Here is a 22,128-nt window from a genome sequence, read left to right as displayed (position 1 = left end):
AAACATACCTCATTTTGAATCTCAGCTCTCTAATTTACATTGTAACTGGATACAATTACTTTATCCTCTACTTCCTCATCTCTACAGTGGTGAAGAAATAAAAATTTTTATTATGCAGAAATGTAAATGAGGCAACACATTTTACCCTTCTACTATACTAAGGCAGAGAGGCATGGTCAGAGCTCATGAAATGTTGTTGTCACTTAAGAACAAAAGGAAGAAAATGTTGACAGACCTTTCTGTGAGTTTTGAGTTTATATGATCATTTGAGAGTAACTTTGTCATGCATTTTTTTGATATTGCTTCTTTGTTGGTATCAGAGTGGGACTTAAATGGTTCCTATCACTCTTTTCTAAACAATCTGTTGCTTGAAGCCTAGAAATATCCTTCTGTAGGTAGATTCAGTATGAAATTTAGACCACAGGTCAAGACAGCAAAACACAAACCTAATGTAAATGCCTAAGTCATTAAATTCAGTGTGATACTCTGGATACCAGCATGCTATGCTCCCTGTCTATACAGGAGGCTCTGTGTGAGAGACAGAGGTTTAACAATTAAAAAGAAAGTGCACATTTAGAAGTTATCAAACCTGATTCAGTAGTGTTGCAAAAAGGACGTGAGACTTAACAGAGCATTTATGTTTAATTTGGGCATTTAACTCTACTAATTTCAGTGGTGTTTGCAAAAAGAAGTTTAAGGCTGGCAATTACTTTTTTAGCTCATGGTGTGGTGTCTTTTCATTTGGAAATTCATTTCTGGGAAAGTTTGAAAGTTGGCTTTTTGAAAATTACTCTTTTTTTTTTTTTGCTACACAAAGGTCATTCATAAATGTCAAACATCATTTGGTAGTTGTTTCTGTTTTTTTTTTAAATGTCTGGAAGGATATCTTTTGAGACTTGTTTTTGAGGTCAATCTAGTGTTTCAGAGAAGTGGGAAATTCTGATCCATGAAACTACTGGGTTTGAGAAAAACATAGAGCACTGTTACACAGAAAAATAAAGTATTTGTATGATTCAGTTGTGACCTTTTTGAATGATTAACAGATTGCAAGCCTGGTAAAAGAGTTCAGTTCTTTCTCAGCCATTTACTAAGAATAATTGAGTACTGTTGTGAGAATTCTATTCTTTTATTGAAACTGGATTCAGAAAACCTTTAGGGTCTATAGAGGACACCAAAATTAATGCTTTTTCAGACTCAGTAACTTGTGGAATGAATATATAAATTTGATTGGTTTCTGTGCCTCTTCCAGAACGAATCTAATGTGGCCTAATACTAACACTTATTAATGCTTCATTAATAATGTATATTTACCTTCTTTTATGTTCCATAAAATACATTTTGGTAGAGGCAAAATTTCAAAGGTACCTGGTTGCCACAGGTGAAAACATTAGTGAGGAAGCAGTAGGATGCCTTACTCATCATTAAAGTGATTCTATTATATCCAACCTCATGTTGATGACTCCATAGGATTACATTCTTTTTAAATATATCTTAATTCACATTGTGAGGCACTTAATCTAGCATATTTTGTTTCCCATAGAGTATCAAATAAAATCTACAAAAGAGTTGGAAGGAACCTACATCTAAGATTATAAAAACCCAGAGCATATATTTGCCTGATTCTCTGTTAATCATATTTGAACCTCACCACCATAATTAAAGCCATGAAGACATGTATGCAAATTTGGAGAAGTAAAGGATACAAAGAACATAAAAATAGTTATAATTTGAAAGAAACCTTAGTGGTCTTATTAACTACATGTCCTTATTCTCGAGAGCATGACTTGGCTATCAATTTGATACAATTTTTTTTTGAGTCCCAGATCCAACACATATTAGCTACGTAATGATGGACAAGTAACATAACCTCTAGAAACCTCATCAGCTTCATAACTAAAATGAGAATAATAATAGGACATAACTCATCCAGAAGACAGCACTTAAATATAGTGCCTATTTCACTGGAAAGAATTCCAGCCACATGGCAGAATGAGCTGATATTAATGGAACCAAACCTTTTAAAAATTCATTAAAATGTTGGATAAAATATGGCAGAAAAAATGAGCCAAGCCCAAAAGAAAGGGAAATGTATAGGTGTCCATAAAATACAACAGGAATAATAAAAGACAAAATAGTAAGGGTATGCTAGATTATCTTAATTGTTTTAGAGAGTTATATGCTCTAAATGGCTTAGAATTGGGATCTAAGTGTTGTTGTGTAGACAGGAGAGTGTCCTCAGCCTTTGTAGTTTTGGAGAACTAAAAGCAATCCAACTACAGAAAGTCTGGGCTTCAAAAAACTGCTCCCCTCTATCAACGGAGATCTAGAAAAACTTTACTCAGTGGCCTAGGAAACAGTGAGAAGAAAACTTGCCTTCTGTCTGGAGCCTTGAGTGGGAGGGGGAAAAAAAAAAACCTACCCAAGAAAAAAGTAAACACTGGCACATACCACGCAGGTGTATGGTGTGAATTTATACTGTCATGATTCAGTAACCTAAAGCCAAGCAATTTACTGCTATGGAAGTTGTGTAAGGACTTTTACAGTGAGGCCTTTTAAAGGACTTTTAAAAGGACATAAGTAAAGGACATAAGGCCTTTTAAAGGACATAAGTAAAAGTAAAGGACTTTTACTTATGAGTTTCACAGGGGAAAAGTGCTGTGCAAGATGAGTGTCCAATAGAAATAAAATTAAATAAAACAAAATAGAGAAAAAATAAACTATAGAAGGAAACAGAAAATATGCAGAAGCAGCAGCAGATGCAACACAAGGAGCAAACCAATAACTAGAGAAAAAATACCTGCAATAAACTATGAAAGAGATATGTTTAAAGTTACTTTCCTACAGAGTTGAAATCATTTTAAAACAATGAATAAGAAAAAATGAATAAATAAAAATAGAAGAAGCATAAGCAGATTAAGAAAAGCAGAACTACTAAAAATTAAACATACAATTACTAAAATTAAAAATTCCATAGATGGGATAAACACTAATGTGAAAGGAAATGTTTGTGAATTGGAAGATATATCTGAGGAAATCACCTAGAATAAAGTGAGTAAAGTTAATATTATGAGATTGTTCAATGAAAATAATCTTTTTCTTTCCCCTCTCTCTCCTCTTTCTTCTCTCTCACCCTTCCAAAGTACTTTTCAATCACTTACCTTGCACAAGATACAGTAATGGACAGTTAATATTCCTACTCCTATGAAGCTCACAGTTTAGTGATTTGGTGGATACAGCAATTTATTAAACAAATAAACAAAAATCAAACAAAACACAGGTTGATGAGTTCTTTGCAAATAACTGAAATTTTGTCTTAGGAAATCACTGTATAAGTACTTTGTATTTGGTGGTTGGGAAGGGTCTCTTGAAAGGGGTGAAATTTTAGCTTAGATAAGAATGGCAAGACAATCTGTCAAGCACAATTAGTTTTTCAGTCAAAAAAAAATCAATTAGTGCAAAGGAGAAATGAGCTATGCATGTTGCAGAAACAAAAAGGAGGCGAGCATGGTTAGAGCATGGTAGGAAGGATGCAAGAAGGTCTTGGAGGTGTAGGCTGGGACGGATTCTACTGGGCTTTTTCATAAGAGCCAGGGTAAGGAATTTGGATTTTATTCTAAATACAAAGAAATCATAAAAGGACTTTAAGAATGGAATTTACGTTTTATATTTTACCTTGTAAAGGATCTGTCCCTATGCTATGTGGAGAATTCTAAGCAGCAGATAATGCTGGGAGTTGGGCGGTGGTGTGATGTGAGCAGTTAGGAAACCATTGCATTGGTCCATGTAATAGAGGCTAGTGGGATTTGTACTGGAGAGGTAGAGTCATCAGCTCTACCACTGATTTTACAGATTTGGTAAAGCTTTGGATAGGGATATGATGGGAATTTAAAATTGATAGACATGGAGTTGGGAGAAAGATAAGAATCACAGTCAATTCCAGGAATCATAGATAAATGCATGTAATAATTATGTCTACAATATTCATTAGTCACACAGCCACCACTTAAGCACTTCCAGTGATCAAAACTTGGTGTCTCATGTGGCCACTCATTCCTTTTCATACATCCCAAATCATTAGAAAGTTCTTCCTATGGATTTGACCTACTTTCCCTTATAAACAATATAGTTGCCTACACAATATAGTTGATTTATTTTTAATCCTTCTTCTACATAAGTTTCTAAACATTTCAAGATAATTGCAGTTTTTTTCTGAGGTTTTCTTATTTCAAGTTAAATAATCTCAGTTTCTGATTTTTGTTAGAAGCTATTTGTATGTCACTTATGGTACTAATAACTCAATATTGAAGTCTGATTATTTGGATTTGTCCTAGTTTTCCTACTGGATTTTATTCTCTAAAGTGCCTTATATATTGGGCACTCAAAAATTATTTCCAAAATAAAGATTAAACTAATCTCTTTTCAGACAATCTTCACTCCCCTTCTCACCTTTTTAATGTTCTGAGCACCCTTCTTTGCACATATTTTACTTTATCAATGTGCGTCTTAAAAATGAAGACCACGATTAATTGATATGTAATTCAAAAGTTTTTAATTCCATGCTTCAAAAATCCAATCAAAATTAAATTTAGGTTTGGTATAGCTATCTTACAATGTTGACTCATTAAACTTTGGTTATCAAATAACCAGTGCAATCATTTTAGCATAACTTATTTTAAGTCAATTGTATCCCCGCTAGGAGGATATACTCTCATACAATTTTCTGACAAAGAAATAATAACATACAGAATATACAGATTCATAGAAGGGTTTTAATTAATGGAAAAATATCAAGTGAAACATTTTTTTTAAAAACTGCAACACAGCGGAAAACATTTTTCCTTCAGAGAAGCAAAATTGTAATGACTTCTACTTTTTGATGAGAAAGTTCATTATAATTGGATAATTAGTGCTAATGTCTCCTGTAAAGGTTGCGATGTTGGGGGAAGAAAAACTTGTAAGATGGAATAGGAATAATTTGACATGTAAGAGATGCCATCCCTAACCCCCTTGCCCATTTTTGGCCACTTGGTTGCCAGCCTTGTAGAAGGGTAGTCATATGATGATGAGCAAACAACTCTGGACTCCTTGCTAGATTATGTTAGTGTTCTCATATGGTTCTGAAAGTACAAAATCACCGGAAGGACCATGTTTAATGGATATTACTAATACAAAATACCCAGACACAAGTAAAGGAATGTGAATTTATAACCCTAGCATTGTCATTAAGGTGCTCCCAAATTCTCTAGCCTTCCAAGAACTTATCTTTAATTTAGTATAAATTTTTAAACACACACTTGGCTTAACTGTAACATAATTTAGAGCTAGAAATTCAACATCCTCTTAATATTTCTAAAGATTCTTTGAGGCAGGGGTTGCATACATTTCTTCCTGTCCACCTATCCATTTATTTCATCTGTATTATCAATAATTGCTTTGCATTTTCCTTCTGGAGCTATTTTCTTTATTCTGTCTCCCTTTTCAACCTCAACATGAAACCAAGCTTCCTTTTCTTTAATCCCTTCCTTTTAAGTATTTGTAATGCAGGTTATATAGGCATTTAATAAAAGTTGGATTGAGTGGAGAGGGATTATATTTTACCACAGCATAGTATGTATTTCTATCTAAATATCACTATTATTAATAATTTCTTTTTCAATTCCTTCCACAAGGAATTTTTCGGTTTTTTTCCCTCTGATCTCATTTTCCCATCATTTTTCTGGTCATGTCTTTTTTTATTCCTCTCCCAAGATTTCTTAGCCTCACTGTCCTTCTCTGTTGTCCACAATGAGCCTCACCTTTTCCCTCTGGAAGCCTCAGTAAACTTTAATTATTACTCTGCAATTATGTAAAATATATCTCTATTTTATAACCTATAAATTTTCAAGCCTGGCATCCTATCTTTATATAACCAAATGGGTCTATCACAATGTTTTCATAAGCCTAAGACAACTTTCTGCAGTATTTCTGCTCAAATTATTTTTAATTTGATATTTATTTATTCACCAAATATTTATTTTGGGCACCATGTGTCTGTTAAAAAGAAATGCAAAATGTACAACGAGGAGTGGGTCTCCTAAGGGGAATGATCATTTGTTTTAATAAATGCTGTTAGCCAGCAAAATATTTATGAGGCACTTAATGTAGGTGGCCTGGAAAATGTATATTGGCCAATGGGAGTGAGAGGCTGACAGTTATTTGCCTAAAAGCCATACCTAATACTGTAGGAATGAGTGAGACTTCTGGGGAAGAGAATGGTGAGGCAGAACCTAAGGGAAAACTCACATTTAGAGGATGAAGAGTCACTAAGGCAGTGAAAGAGACAGAAAAGCAGACAAGAGGAGGAAGAAAATTAAAATCCTGTCAGCTTTGAAAGCCAAGGAAGGTGAGCATTTCAAGAACGGTTGTGGGATGGGGAGGGCGGGAAAATGTCAAATCCTGAAAGAATCATGATGAACATGACAGTTCTTAAGAGGCAATTGACTTTCAAGAGAGCAGTTTCATTCAAGGAAGGAGGTTTGAAGTTCAGATTATCTGACATTATTGGGTGAGTGGGAAGAGAGGAATTAGAGGATATTCTTTTGAGAGGTTTCTGCAACAAGAAAGAATTGTTCCGAGAATGAAATGGGAAATTATATATTTTGCAGTTACCCTTTATTAATCAAGAATCATGGGCTCAATTTTCATAGAGAAAATTATTGGAATATGAGGGGGTTGAGATGGAAGCAGAGTACAGCTGGCGGTAACTCAGAAGCTCCAAAACAAACGTGGAAGAAAACAAATTAGAAAGTTAGCTAAGGAGGAAAACATCCAGTGTGCGCTGCTAGATAGCCGGTCATTGTACTGAAGGGGAACATAGAGTACCAAGTAAGCGAAATGAAAACCACGAATATCTAGACACACTCATACAATTTCAAACTTCCAAGGATAAAAGTCCTAAAAAGCGGGGGCCAGGCGCGGTGGCTGACGCTTTTAATTCCAGCACTTTGGGAGGCCGAGGGAGGTGGATCACCTGAGGCCAGGAGTTCCAGACAAGCCTGGCTAACATGGTGAAACCCCGTTTCTACTAACAATACAAAAAATTAGCCGGGCGCGGTGGCGGGCGCCTGTAGTCCCAGCTACTCCGGAGGCTGAGGCAGGAGAATGGCGTGAACCTGGGAGGCGGAGTTTGCAGTGAGCCGAGATCGCGCCATTGCTCACCAGCCTGGGCGACAGAGATTCTGTCTCAAAAAAAAAAAAAAGAAAAAAGAAAAAAAAAAAAAAGTCCTACAAATCTTCCAGATATAAAAGTTGTTCTCTTGTAAGAAGACTCATGGGCAACACTGGATACTAGGAGTCAGTATAGAAGTAGCTTCAAAGTTTAATGAGAAAAAAAACTTAACCCTAAATTTCTAAGGCTAGCCAGACTAACTTTCAAGCGTGTCAGGGTGAGGTAAATCAACTTTGGCCCATTCTCTGTGAATGAATATGTTGAACAAAATGATAAATGAATCCAAGAAAGAAGACAAACGAAGAAACCAAAAATAATCTAATAGTTAAGTATAAATTATTAAAGCACAATGTACGAATGTAATGGTTTGGAAATACATGACAAATGGATATAAAGGAAGAAGGGGAAGTGATAGCAGACCCAAATTATTGTCTTGGCTGGAGAAACCTATAGATGCTGATTAATTAAAGAGATTGACAGATTTTTAAAAGTACACTTTATGTGAAAAATTAGGGTATAACACTTTTAAATAATTAAATTACGATATCTCAAGAAAAAAGCAATGGCAATTCCTATCAATCAAAAAAAATTAGGAAAGTGCAAAAAATAAACAGCAAGACAACATGGTAAAGACGAACACTAAAATAAGACAGAAGAGAAATGTTCAACATCATAATAAATATAATAAATGTGAGTGGGTTTAATTCCCTATTAAAAGGAAGAGGGTCAGATGGGATTTTTAAAATCCAACTATATATGTTATGTAAAAGATACATGCTTGAAGCAAAATGACACCAAGGGGCTGAAAATAAAATATAGAAAAAGATGTAGCAGACAAATGTATCAACAAAGCAGGAATAATCACATTAATATCAGACAAAATTGGAGTAAACATGAAAAGCACAAATCAGAATGAAGAGAGATGTTGTATGTTGATAGAAATCAAATAGATTCAGATGAAGAAGAGTTAATGTCTGCCCTGCCAACACTACGTGCACTAAAGTATGTCAGGATAAACACTGAACTCTTTGGCGGGGGATGTGGAATGTGGCAATATCGAACAAAATTTAAATTGTGATTCCTCACAGCAAAACCACTTTAGGAGACTCTCTTCAGGTAGAAAAATCTTTGAAGACAACACATATGTCTAGCGATAGGGAAATATAAGGGAGTTATGTAGTTCAAGTACATTTATATCTTCTTGGGCAGTTTAAAAAAAATAAAAATAATAAAATATATAATGTAAGAATAGGAGGATAGAATGATAAAGGACAGATATTATCTTCTGAGATATAGAGAGACTAGATTGGCCCATAACAAAAAAAATATTAAAAGTAAAAAGAGAAAACTGTAAACATAGTACATAGAAGACAGTAAGACTACAATATTGTTTGTGTCATAGTGACATGTCTTTTGTGTCCACAGTTTTAATTTAAATGGTCCTTTAAAACAAATTTTGTGGAATAATAATACGGATGAGATACACGCTTGGTTTTATATGAAGTACTCTATGAATGAAAAACTAAATTAAAAGTTATTTATAAGAGAAATGTATATATAACTACTGATAACCTTTCTAAAGCGCTGGCTTGTTAATTTAATTTTCATTCAATATTTCATAAGCCTTATATATCAGACTAGGAATAACAATAATGTTCTTCTATCAAAAACAAGATTTTTGTCTGCTATGTTCACAGTTACATCTCCAGTGCCGAGAATCCTGTGTGGAATGTGATGGTTGCTCATTTAATGTTTGTTGAATGAGTGAAATGTATTCATTCCCCAATGCCTTTGATAAAATTCCCTCCTATAAAAAAAATTCTGTCCAGTATGGATGCTAGCTACAGCATAGATGTACTTTTTAAAATAAGTATTAGGCAATCTGAGGTTTCACGTGCAAAGTAAACCTTGATTTAATGCTTAGACGTGGATCAAAATAACTTCAACCTTGAATGATTTGAGAAAATGTCTTGAGGAAATGAAACAACTCTTATGTTACTCAGACTCGTGCATGTGCACACATTCGTGTATGTCTGTGTACAGACCTGTTCATCGAGCTTGGCCAGGTCTTTTACAACTCTTGGTCTGCTGAGAAATAGCCTATATGTTCACGAATCAACTTTCGATCTGAGAAAATGATGTAATTTTAGAGCATAAGGAGACCTTAGAGATCATGTTCCCAGTATCTCCTTTTGCAAGAAGAGGAAACAGGTGCAGGGAATTTAAGGCGTGATGCCCTGAAATATGAGCTGCATCTCCTGATTGCTTATTTATTTTTCCACCCCTCCACATTGAGCCTTAACTTTCATCCCAGTTAAAATGGTCTTAACTATCTTTAGTATGTGAAGCACAGCTTTGAAGATACTAATTATTTGTAGATCTCTCTATAGAATACCACTTGTGCCTTAGTAGTAATAACAACTGATGAAAACAAGCTCAAATAGTAGTTAATTGATTAAAAGAATTTTTATGTACTAGAAAAATACTGAAAGTATTTTCCATGTATCTTAGTTCATTTCTGAAAGATAAGCTAAAAGGTTAAGGGAATAGTTAAGATGGCATTAGAGTTATTTTAGAAATTATAAATGCTATATACATGTCTTAGAAGAATCATTCTTATTAAGAAAGTCAGGTTTGATACTTCGTTCACTAAATGTGTATAAAAGATACTATTTTAAGTTAAAACTTTTTGTAATAAACTAAAATATAGTGGTAGATAAATGGTAAAACATGACCAGAACTACTCTGGTATTTCTAGATTCTCTTTTTAAAAAAGCATTTTTATATAAATATAATAGGTAAAGTAAAACTATGTGGAAAAGAGAGAAACCTTTCTCCCTTACCTCCCTACAAAAAGTAAGCCTTGAAATCTTTCAACTCAGTTGACTGTCATTCAAGTACAATACAGAGGCACCAGAATTACCTAAATACTAGTGTTTTATGAAAAAAGAAGATATTTCATCTACCACTTTTTTTTTTTTTGGTCAAGCAACCATTAATCTAATCTTTAACCTTCAATTGTAGGGTAGCATTTATTTTGTACTAATAATATACCAACAATGTACCAATAGTAGTACTATAAAATAATGTACAAATTATTTTATGGAATATTTTAATTTATTTCAGGAAATATATATACAGTGATATTGCTTTAAGTTAAATTCTTCTACATTACACTGTTATAATAAATGATAATGAGCTTTGGTGAATTTAAAAGTACCATACTGGACATAAGCCAGATAAGTCTCCATCCTTTTGGTAGCCCCTATAAAATGTTTTCTGAAGACAGAGTGTGCAGGTCAGAAAGCTTGGTAGAAAAGCAACCAAGCCATGTTCTAGTTTGGAAAATATAGAAATAACCATCCAGGGACAATTCAGTTTACTTTCTTATATTTCTGACTTTCTAAGATCTTGTCAAGAGACACATTAGCAGCAAGGTTATTAAAATTGTATGCTGTAAGAGTTTTAGTCTACTGTAAAAATGTTAACAATTACAGTAAAGCATCTTATTTAGCCACTGGTATGCTAATGTGCTAAATTAAGGTCTGAAACAAATCAACAACAAAAAATATCCAACTGCTAGTACTGTTGAAAGTAGAATTGTATTTGTCATTTATGTGCTTCTCGTCACCAACAAACAAAACATATTTTTAAGCAAACTATTCCTGCTGATTTATAAGAATTCGGTAGTTGTCTCAGGAAGATATGAGATATTAACACACAATTGCATAATGGATAAGACATAGCAAATAATTCCCGTATGATTACACACATTGATGAATTCTTGCATAGAAGACTTGTCCAACTTACTAACATTTCCTGGACGGCAAACAGAATAAGTATAAAAGTAATGATTTAAGGGTTTGTCCTCTGAATTTCCTGAAAACATTTTCATAAAATATTTTATTACATAATTTTCAAACAAATGTTTGAGGAGTTCCGAAGGAAAATCTATTATATGTAATTATTTCATTGTTTTTACTTGGAATAATGTTACATAAATACAGCATTATTGTCTAAATACACCAAATATATTTGATAGTCACTTCTACAAAATGTTATGTTAGATAGTGTAACAACATTGAACACTCTTGAACATTTTTAACTTTTCTGTAAATATATTAGCAGTGTGCCCTTTGACTATTTCATGTTTTATCCGTTTTTAGAAGTGCCCTAAAATTACTCATTTGCTTAACAGAGTTACGCCTAGCTACCCAATAAAATCATTTCTGTCGAAGTATTTTGAAAAGCAAGTTTTGTTTTGTTTCTGTAAGAAATAGCATTTTGGGCCGTGTAGCTACATATCTAGCTTTGGGAATGGAACCAAGAAATAATAAGAAAGAAAGAATATCAGTTAATCTCTTAAATTTTAACGATATATCTATCAGATTTCTAATATGTTTAGTATTGATTAATCTTATTTTATTTAAATAATCCAAATATTTATTAATTTATTATATAACTGTCATTCTTGAATTTTTTGGAAGTTTTCTTCCATCTATTGTATTTTTTATGGTTCTTTGGGAAAATGAAATTAGTATATTTATAATCAGTAGTAAAAGTATCCTTTAAAAATTTTTATTCAGTTCATGCTAACTGTAGAAATGTTTTTTTATTATATCAATTCCAGTCTTTTATCCTATCAGCTCTGTCTTTTCACAGAACACTTGGCCATACAGGTACTAAAACAATAATTAAATGAGAATACAATTTTTAAATCTGATAACATTTTTAAACACTATTAAAATCAAGGCAAACTCTTAGAAATTAGAAAGATACCAAAATCCTGATAATCTGGGTTGCTCTTCACTATCAAAATATCTTCCAACTATGTCCGGACACGGTGGCTCACTTCTGTAATCCCAGCACTTTGGGAGGCCGAGGCGGGTGGATCCCCTGAGGTCAGGAGTTCGAGACCAGCCTGACCAACATGGAAAAACCCCGTCTCTACTAAAAAAAAAAATACAAAATTAGCCCGGCTTGGTGGTGTATTTCTGTAATCCCAGCTACTCGGGAGACTGAAGCAGGAGAATCGCTTGAACTTGGGAGGCGGAGGTTGCGGTGAGCGAAGATGGTGCCATTGCACTCCAGCCTGGGCAGCAAGAGCGAAACTCCATCTCAAAAAAGAAAAACAAACAAAAAAAACCTCCCAGCTACATTGTGTAGGAAAAATTTTCATGCAAAGTCACTGTGCCGGTTCTGTTTCTAAATGAACAAATTTAATAATTTATATTCCTGCCTAAATATGAGCCTATAAGGCATTAAATCTAATAATATTTTTCAGAAAATATATGGTTGCTTCTCAACAGTACTTACTTGCCTACAATACCTTAAGCCAGTCAGATGATGGAATCTTTCTCCTGTCAGCAAATCATATTTTAATATTCTTTCTTGTTGGGTTGTGATAAATGAGATATCAGTTCCAATGTACAATTGTATGGCTTGAAAGATTTAATTCTATTTCTCTTTGGAGACATATTAAAAGATTATTTTTGTTTTCTCTTTGGAGACAAATTAGCAAGTCATTGTAGTTGAGAACATTGCAGCATTTAACAAATTGTTATAAAAAATGAATCTCAAGTGTAGCTCAATAATATTTTGATTATAATAGTTTTACATATTTCAAAGGATCAGGTCATGTTTAATGGATTTCCTTGAACTATGAGCTTTAGAATATCAGAAACCATTTCTGATTCATCTTTATGACTTTGTTCCTAGGATACTAATTAATAAATGTTTATTTTAAAAAAAGCTTTGTTTCAGGATGGCGACATTTAATTTTTAAATGAAGCAGTATTTTAATTTTTTAATAATAATCTGAATATTTATGGATAATAACCTTATTGCCAGCAGGAATTTTGGCCATGATAATCATACATAACTAATTTTCAAGTACTTCACAGAAAATTTTATTTTTCTCCCCATTGAACTAAGCAAGTTAAAGAAATAGTTCTCGACATCTAGAAACTTGCATTTTGGAGAAACAATTCTTAATGTAAAATTTATTTGTTTGATAAATAAATATTGAACTTCAGTTATTTCCAAAGCAGGAAGTGATTTTAAAATTCATAATACTTCCTTTTCCTTAGAAGTTTATAATCTGCTAGAAAGAGTAAGACAATCTAATAATTATAAATAAAGTCAATTTTTAATTCAAAGTCAAGAAAAATAGAAGTTGAGGAAGGCAGAGGTTATGTTTGGTTAATGAGGAGACAGTTCATGGAGGTGCTGCCATTTGAGTTGGGCTTGGTGAGAGACTTACTTGCAGGCATCACTGGAAATGAAGGTGTTTTAAGTTTAGGAAAATGTAAGAAAGGGTGCAGTGGTTTGATGAATCTCATAACAACAAGTAGTGCACTTTGACCACACAGTGCAAGTAGGACATAACTCCAAAAGTTTGTTGAGAAGCAATAATGGCATAGGTGAGGATGACTTCTGTGGACATGTAAACAAAAGATAACTAACAATGTGAAATAGTATTTCCATTGCTAGATAGATTACAGTAATGACTCTTATCTCCTAATCTATTGATGTGTTTGTCTGTATGTTTAAAAATACACATGGTAGAATAAGAAACGGATATGCGTTTGTGTTTTAACTTTTTAATGAATTTGATTTCATATGATGACCCTTAATTTCCAGACAAAAACTTTATAACTGATAATTGACTATCAAAAGTCAAATTTTAAGTCTATTTATTTTTTAATGATCTACTTACATATTCCTGGATTGGGGAAGAAATGACATAAAATTGTACTGAAGGAAATTATTTTCAAAATTTTTCTTTCATGTAACCTTGATTGTATGTGACTTCCAGAGCCTATTGCTTTTTAGCAAGAAGCACAGTGAAAGATTGAGAAAATATACCTAAACATGGAAGTCATCTCTAATCATTTGGGTTTTATACATGAACATAGTTGTTTACCCACCACTTCACTGATAACATAAACATAAAGGTATAGGAAATAACCCTGTATATTCATAAACCATGTACCATGTGTACATATATAATGTTATGCTATACATTATTTCATTTGATTTCATAACTTGCTTTCCATTGCTTTCACCAAAGCAGATCATCTTTTTATTTGGTTATGTTCTTTTTCTCGTGTAACTAATGTAATATGTTATCTTTGCCAACTAAGAATCATTTGAATATGAATCAACCATCCATGAAGAATTTATATTATTCAGAAAGCCTGCTATGCTAAAAGTATACCTCAACCCACTTTCACCACATAAAATAATAGCAAAAATAATTGGTTTTTCCTAAGTTGGGATGATCCAATTGGCCTAAATTTTTATTAGAAGTGAAGAAGATAATGCTATCTTGAAAGACAACACAAATGTTTTAAAAATACCCCATTGTGAGGTATGGAGAGAACTATAACATTATCTGTTAAATCTTACTGTTAATAGCAACTCTAAAACAAAGAAATTTTTTTATTTTGAAACATGGGACGTAAACTTTGGCAGAAGAAACACACTTGGTTAGACAATAGTTTATATATTTCAATTACAAATTTGAATTAAGGCCAGAACAATAGATGTGGAATATTCAAAAAAATACCACCATAGTGTTGTTTTCCCATCTGAAAAAAATCAATGAATTTTAATGTCTTCTCTCTTATAAGGAATTTAGTTATATCAGGACCTCATATTAATTCTCATTTTTTAAAAATAATTTTTCAGATACATTATAGTGATGACCATAATCAACAATTCCAATTCAAACTTCTGATTATGTAATAAGTTTGTAATCAAGTTCATAAAGTATTGAAGAATTTCTTATTGCAAATGTTGTGACTTATGATAAACTATCAGCACTAGTATTCATATAACATTGATTATTGATAAGTAGAAATAACTACGGTGTAGGATATTGAAATTTAATTTGTAGAATATTGAAATTCAATTTGTATTACACATATTTTAAGAGATGTAAATCACATTCCAACTGATAATATAAAATGATTTACTTAAATTTGTTCTATTCTTTAAAAAATGAACACTTCAACTTGTTTTAAACTTAAGAAAGTGTTAAAAATTGAATATGCCACTTTTAAAATCATCCCAAGGCTGTCCATGGTAGCTCCTACCTGTAATCCCAACAATTTGGGAAGCAGCAGTGGGAGGATCCCTTGAGTCCAGGAGTTTGAGATCAGTCTGGGAAAGATAGTGATACCCTGCTCCAACAACAACAACAACAACAACAACAACAAAAAATACTTTAAAATTAGCTAGGCATGGTGGATGGTGCTTGTTGTCCTAGCTACTTGGGAGGCTGAGGCAAGGTAGAGGATCACCTGAGCCCAGGCGTTCAAGTTTACAGTGAGCTATGATTGCACCACTGCACTTCAGCCTGGGTGACAGACCAAGACCCACGGACATACTCAGACCTCCTTAATTTGAAATCATAGTCTCTCTTAAAAATAAACCATTTTCCTTAGAAAAGAGATTTCCGCCTGTTATCATGCTGCCACTGAGTTGAAGAATTATCTTCTGCTAGAACAGGTTATACAGTTATTTATTACATAATTAAGTTGTAGGCATGAAATAATCTTTTCAGCATTCTTTGCCCTCTCAGTGCCAAAATTACCTTAGTGTGAGCATCAGAGCCCCCAGGTGACTTATGTAAACCTATACTCTGACATAAATGCTGAAAACAATAGACATACCCACAACTTAAAATACAAATTCAAGAGGAAATAAGGTGAAGTATACTGTTGATAAAAATTACTACTAAATTCCGGTGCTATTTCATATCCAGAAACATTCTAATTGCATATAACATTTGAAAATATTGGATAGTCATTCTACATATAAACTTCCTAAATCATTAATTTCCAAAATCATTGAATGAGTGATTAGATACTTCTTATGGCCTGGCAAAACATGGTTTAGGCACCACTTACAGCACACACACATAAATGAATGGAATGAAAGGATGTTGACAGTAATGGAAAATAGTGATGGATTTTACAAGGTCAAACCCACTGACATTTTATTATTGATAAGTAGAAATAGCTACAGTGTAGGATATTGCCGAAATCTAAGCAAATGAATTTTTAAAAATATATTAAATAGAAGCTATTCTTTTATATTTTCTGCTTTGGATATTTTCTCACCTGACAAAAACAAACACACATTTAGATTTCTCAGATTTCTCAGGGGACGTTCTTTTGAGTAGATTATCTGTAAAAAATTTTATGACACATCAGTCAGGTGCCATGGTTTAATTTTTATGTGAGGATTAGCTAGGACAGATAAAAATGTATGCTAGTCTTTTCTCCTTACATATAAGAATTGGCAGAATTACTGCTTACAAAATACACTGCTTAATTACACTATCTGCAGTGTCAGTGGAACACATTTCACCCAGTCATCTTTGTCATGTTTAAGACACCTGGTCTTAAGGGCCTAGTAATTTTCTTGATGTAAAAAAGATAGCAGCACAATTTCTTGCCCCTCAGTATTCCCTTCCCCTGTCTAAACTCTTATGAGACAGAACCAACAACTATTCCATACATTAGGCTCTGATTTTAGTAAAACCACTTTTCAGTCACAGTTCAATGAGCACAGATCTCTTGCAGAATTCTAAGAATATGAATTTTTAAAAATACATTACATAGAAGCTGTTCTTTTACTCAACTAATTTTTTTCTTTCTTCCATTTGTTTCTGAGTTACTCCCAGATAATTTTTTTCTGCCTTTCTTGAAAGTTCTGCTATCAAATAACAGAAGGCTGGAAACAATAAATTTTATAAATATAACTTTAAAATAGAAAATATTCCTTTACATGTGATTAGAAAAGGGGGGAGGAATTTATTGGGGCAGGGAAGGGAATAATGAGAATGACCAAGGCCACTATATTCCATGAGCCTTTGAAGACACCAAGGGCAACCTCATCTTTGGATGGCAAAAAAAAAAAAAAAACAAAAAAAACAAACAAACAAAAAGAAGTAGTCTGTTAAATGACTGGGTTTACCTTAGAAAAGTTAAGTTACAGGACTGAGTAATCTAGTAACAAGGAAACTGCTGACAAACTTCTGGGGGTGATCATTGTTGAGCAAAGAAGCAGATGCTACCAAGTCAGGATTCTCTGTCTAAAAAAACAACAGTTAACACTGTGGTTGTATTTTTTCTTATGTATTGCTTCAAAACATTATCAGAAAAGAGTACAGTATCTCTGTTAAGTTGACTAAAAATCTGATGTGTCATTTTATTGACTGTTATTATTGTTTTTTGAAATCTTGTTCATGTTTATAGGTTTTCTGACTTGAGTTTTGAGATATTCCAAGCAGATTAGCCTAGCAAGTTTAGAACTGTGAATTTAATAATTATCTTCTAGGTATGTGTAGGAACATATTGCATGAGACAGTAATGTAATTTGTGAGAAATGTCTACACACAAGCTTTCATATACCTTTATTCTGTCTTTAGAATTTGGAATGATGGGAGATCATACAATTAAAAGTCAGCGACCTCGATCTGTTCATGAAAAAAGGGTCCCTCAGGAACAAGCTGATGCTGCTAAATTTATGGCACAAACTGGTAATACGTTAGTTACATTTGTATATTTATTGTTGTTAATTTAATGAAGCCACTGCATGTTTTCATAATCTTTTGCTGCACATTTGTCAGTTTTTGGAGCTGATATTTTTTTTGAGCCATTTTTTTTTGTCACCAGTTAAAGTCCATAAATAAAGTAGCTGTGAATTGAAAAGTGCACAAAAATTATGTAAGAATTATTTTGCTTTCAGTATGGGACATTTAGGATTTACATAGTAGCATTTATGCTAATTAACTACTTAAAATGTATCATTAAATGTTTAAAGAAAGACAGCAAAGTTATTTCTTCAATAATTGATTGACATAAGACTTTCAAAAATTATAACTTTAAATGAAACTTTAGACAAATTTTTTTTAACAATATTGAATATATTGAATTTTTTCAAGTGTGGTCCTACTTATAAGTATTAATTATTGTTAAAATCACAGAAAATATAAACTTTTAAAAATTTTAATAATTTTTATTTGAAAAGAGTTGTGTTATATAAGCTAAATAATAACAAGTTGACAGTGTTAAGTAAGCTGTAACACATTCCAACTAATTAAATATCAACTAAAATGACTTTCTACTTTATAAAATGATTAATTCTAAATTAATTAGATTACTTTTAAAACCTCCCTCCAAATATATCTGTAAATATTTGGAGTATGTATAATTTATGCCTATTATTTAGTTACAGAATTTGAACTAATATATGTATTCATATTTTTTCTTATCATAATAAACGATCTAATTCCATCTGAGTACATTGCATGTAGTACATCCTTAAAAGAAAAAGTGTTTAAACTTTGTTTTGTAAATTTTCAATTGTTACCTTTATTTTGGGAAATTGAAAGCTAACAGTTTTATCTATGTCTTAAAAAATTGTATACGTCTCGATGTTTTGCCATTAATACAGAAGTTTCAAGTACATGACCAATTTCCTGACATGACATTTAGATGGACAGTGATGAAATTCCCCCAAGAAATGGATATTTCCTTCAGTTCACATGTTCTTAGGATAATATTTTTTAGAACACTAGATCTGAATCTGCAATATAAAAATGCAAATATTGTTCAAGAGTTTTGCTCTCAATAATGGGTGAGTAGAAGATTTTGATACATTAGTTGTAAGGAGGTCAAATTTTCAGAACAGGAAGTTTAAAATAAATTCTACAAAGATTCACTTTTAGTTTTTTTGAGATATATATTGCAACCAAATACAGAAATGTAGAAACTTGCTTATCTGGATCCCTTTTTGTGCACCTTCTTGTTTAAGAAAAATTGATTTTCATTTTTACTATTTGTTTGAACAAGTCTAAAAGTGTATTAACAGGTTTAGGCAAATTTCCAAATTTCTAAATGTATTTCTCTTCTTTATAGGGAGCAAAAAGTTTCAACCACTGAGCAGAGATTAGAGACATTAAGTCAAGGCACACGGGCATGGGCTGACTACTCATCAGCACCATCTCGTGGGGGCATTTCTGCAAGATTAAAAAAGGTGTATTTTATTTGTGCAAAAGACATGGCAGACACTGGTTTACTGAAGTTCCTAAAAACTGGAGCCAATAGGAAGTGAAATGGAAAATGATAGTTTTACATTTCCAATAGCGTAACATGATTAGTTTATGCATAAATATTATGCAATTTGGCCAAAAGGTTTTGTACAAGTTTTTTGATTTGTCTGTGACCTAGTTCAGTTCACAATTTTCAGCCAATACCCTTTTGGTAAATTCAAATTTCAAGGAACATTGTGTTTTCCTAGTAAGGAATTACTAATTTCAAAATGATGAGTAATAAATATTTATTATTTTATTTTAACCAAATATAGTATAGACAAACATAAAGACATGTATAAGACTTTAAAATTAAACTATTTCAGTACTGATGTAAAACTGGGAAACTACATTATTTTAAGTAATTTTAAAAATTTATAATTTAACAGAAGACAATTATAATATGAAAAAGAGAAGAAGGTTTTCCTTAAATATTTTCCTAAATTATACTTTCTTTAGGTGTTAAGGTAGTGTGAATAAATACAGGTAAGTGTCACACAATGAAATTTTATAAAAATTAAACTTTACTTATAAAATATTTCCCTGTATTTGTCTTTAAGCCAAAAAAAGACTGTTGCATATAAATAATATAAAATTTGTTAACAGTAATTTGAGAACAAAGAATAAGGCAAAAACATAAATTTAAACAATAACAAAAGACAATATATTTTCATATTAATCATGGAGAAAAAAGCAAAAGCTATCACACTTTAATATTTAAGAATTACTTCTCCAAATGAGTAGCCTGGCCTCTTCAATCAATATGATCAGTAAAAGATTGTAATTAAAAGCAATCTTTCTATAGAGTGATAAAATGAGTGTAACAGTTTTTAAAAAGAGTAACGTTTGATAAAGTAGCAGAGTTTGGACATAAATGATGATGCTGTAATAGCCTATCATGCAATCTTTATTTATCATTAAGGAGTATAAAATTCAATGATATCATAAAAATACATGTATTTAATATAGACATCTAAATTGAATGCCAATAAGATGACTTAAGATATCCTAGTTACATTTGCTTATGCTTAAGTATCATAGTCATCAATTAATTTATAAACATGTTTACAAAAGTAGTCTTTTATTACAGTGAGGAAAATAGCCTAAATTTGGACTATGTAACATGTTATCTAAAATTTAAAAAAAATAAAATTAGGCTGGGCGTGGTGACTCATGCCTGCAATCCTAGCACTTTGTGAGGCCAAGGTGGGTGGTTTACCTGAGGTTGGGACTTCAAGATCAGCCTGATCAACATGGTGAAACCCTGTCTCTACTAAAAATACAAAACATTAGCTAGACGTGATGGTACACACCTGTAATCTCAACGACTCGGGAGGCTAAGGCAGGAGAATCTCTTGAACCCAGGAGGCAGAGGTTGCGGTGAGCCGAGATCACACCATTGCACTTCAGCCTGGGCTATAGAGTGAGACTTTGTCTCAATAAGTAAGTAAATAAATAAATAAATAAATAAAATTAAAAGTACACTTCTAATTTCATGACTTTAAGATATTAGCAAAAGTTTATATTAATATTTTGTTAATAATTTAAAATGCATTCTCACACATTATCTCACTCAATTTTCACAGAATTTGAAGTAAATATAACATTCATTTTATCAAAGACATTCAAAGAAATAAAATGACTTTCTCAAGGTCACAGAGCTATTATTCAGTAGATTTCCATCAATCACAGGTCTTCTGACTTTAATTGCAATGCTTTTCCAGTTTCCTTTTGTGTTTCATGCTAGGCTAAAGAGCTTTTAGTTCATACTATCTCCAAAGACCCATATATTAAAAACAGTATACTTTGTCTTATACTTGACTATTTTAAAGTCATTGAATATTTTTAACATCTTTCTTATAATGTATATTAGCTGTTCTCACAATGGCCTAATGTTCTTGCCTAGAATGTTCCTCATACTTTTATAAATAAGGAAGGGGCAGCATGGAAAAAAGAAGTATTTAGTGGAAATGTCACTGAAACTATAGGATTTGAGTTATAACAAGATTTTTTGATAGGTAGGCCACTATTTCACTGGCAAAAATTTAATTCAAAATCTGAAAGCCAATATGTTTTATTTATTTATTTATTTACTTTATTTTTGATCAGTGAAGAAAGAGGAAGAGTGATGAGGCCAATTCTGAGCATTCATTATCAAACTTTCATGATCCAGGCACCACTGCTTAGCCTGTTCAGCATCATTGCAGTATCATACATTCAGAAGCAACTCAAATGTTTAAATACTTGTACAAAAGTAATTTAAATATAGGGCTTGATCTGGATTCACTGCTCAGTTTAGTTAAATTATGTTTTTCTGTCATTATGACAATGCAAGAGGAAAAAGGCTGCTTTTGTGGTAAAATAGAACTAATTTTATTCATAACCTTTATCATTTCACTTATGGAATCCACATTGTTCATAATTTTCTTTTAATTAATAACATGCAACCATAATATTTATACCTCACTTAATCTCATCACAGTTTGGAACATCATTTTTAAAAGTACATTATATTTTTCCTAACTTCAGCTTAAATTTTATATTGCTAAATTTATATGCACATATATTCATATATGTGGATTTTTTAACTATTATCCTTCTATTTGGTTTATAGAATAATGATTTTCAATCTTGATAGAGTATTCTTTAATGTAAAAGAACAAATTATAAAGCATGGCTTTAACTGTTATTCAGATAGTCATCCAAGGACATTTTTATGAAATTAGCAATATATACATTTGTGAAGAAAAAAATTCTGAAATGATGAAGGATTATCTATACAGTATTTTCAATTCACACTGATCACAACACTGAA

General features: G+C 32.2%; 1 protein-coding gene across 3 annotated transcripts in view; it reads left to right on the top strand.

Annotated features, from left to right (window-relative positions):
* The window catches only part of ADGRB3 (adhesion G protein-coupled receptor B3), a 737,861-nt gene that overhangs the window by 264,826 nt on the left and 450,907 nt on the right, over positions 1-22,128 (top strand). For all 3 annotated transcript variants that reach the window (XM_005552615.5, XM_074037708.1, XM_015449250.4), the window contains one exon: positions 17,649-17,759. In XM_005552615.5, coding sequence (XP_005552672.1) covers positions 17,649-17,759 — 111 coding nt within the window. The remainder of the gene's footprint in view (positions 1-17,648; positions 17,760-22,128) is intronic.

The sequence above is a fragment of the Macaca fascicularis genome, chromosome 4 (assembly GCF_037993035.2).
Source record: "Macaca fascicularis isolate 582-1 chromosome 4, T2T-MFA8v1.1".
Classification (NCBI taxonomy): Eukaryota; Metazoa; Chordata; class Mammalia; order Primates; family Cercopithecidae; genus Macaca; species Macaca fascicularis.
Note: the sequence above shows the minus strand (reverse complement) of the source record. Positions and strands in the feature narration are given on the sequence as shown.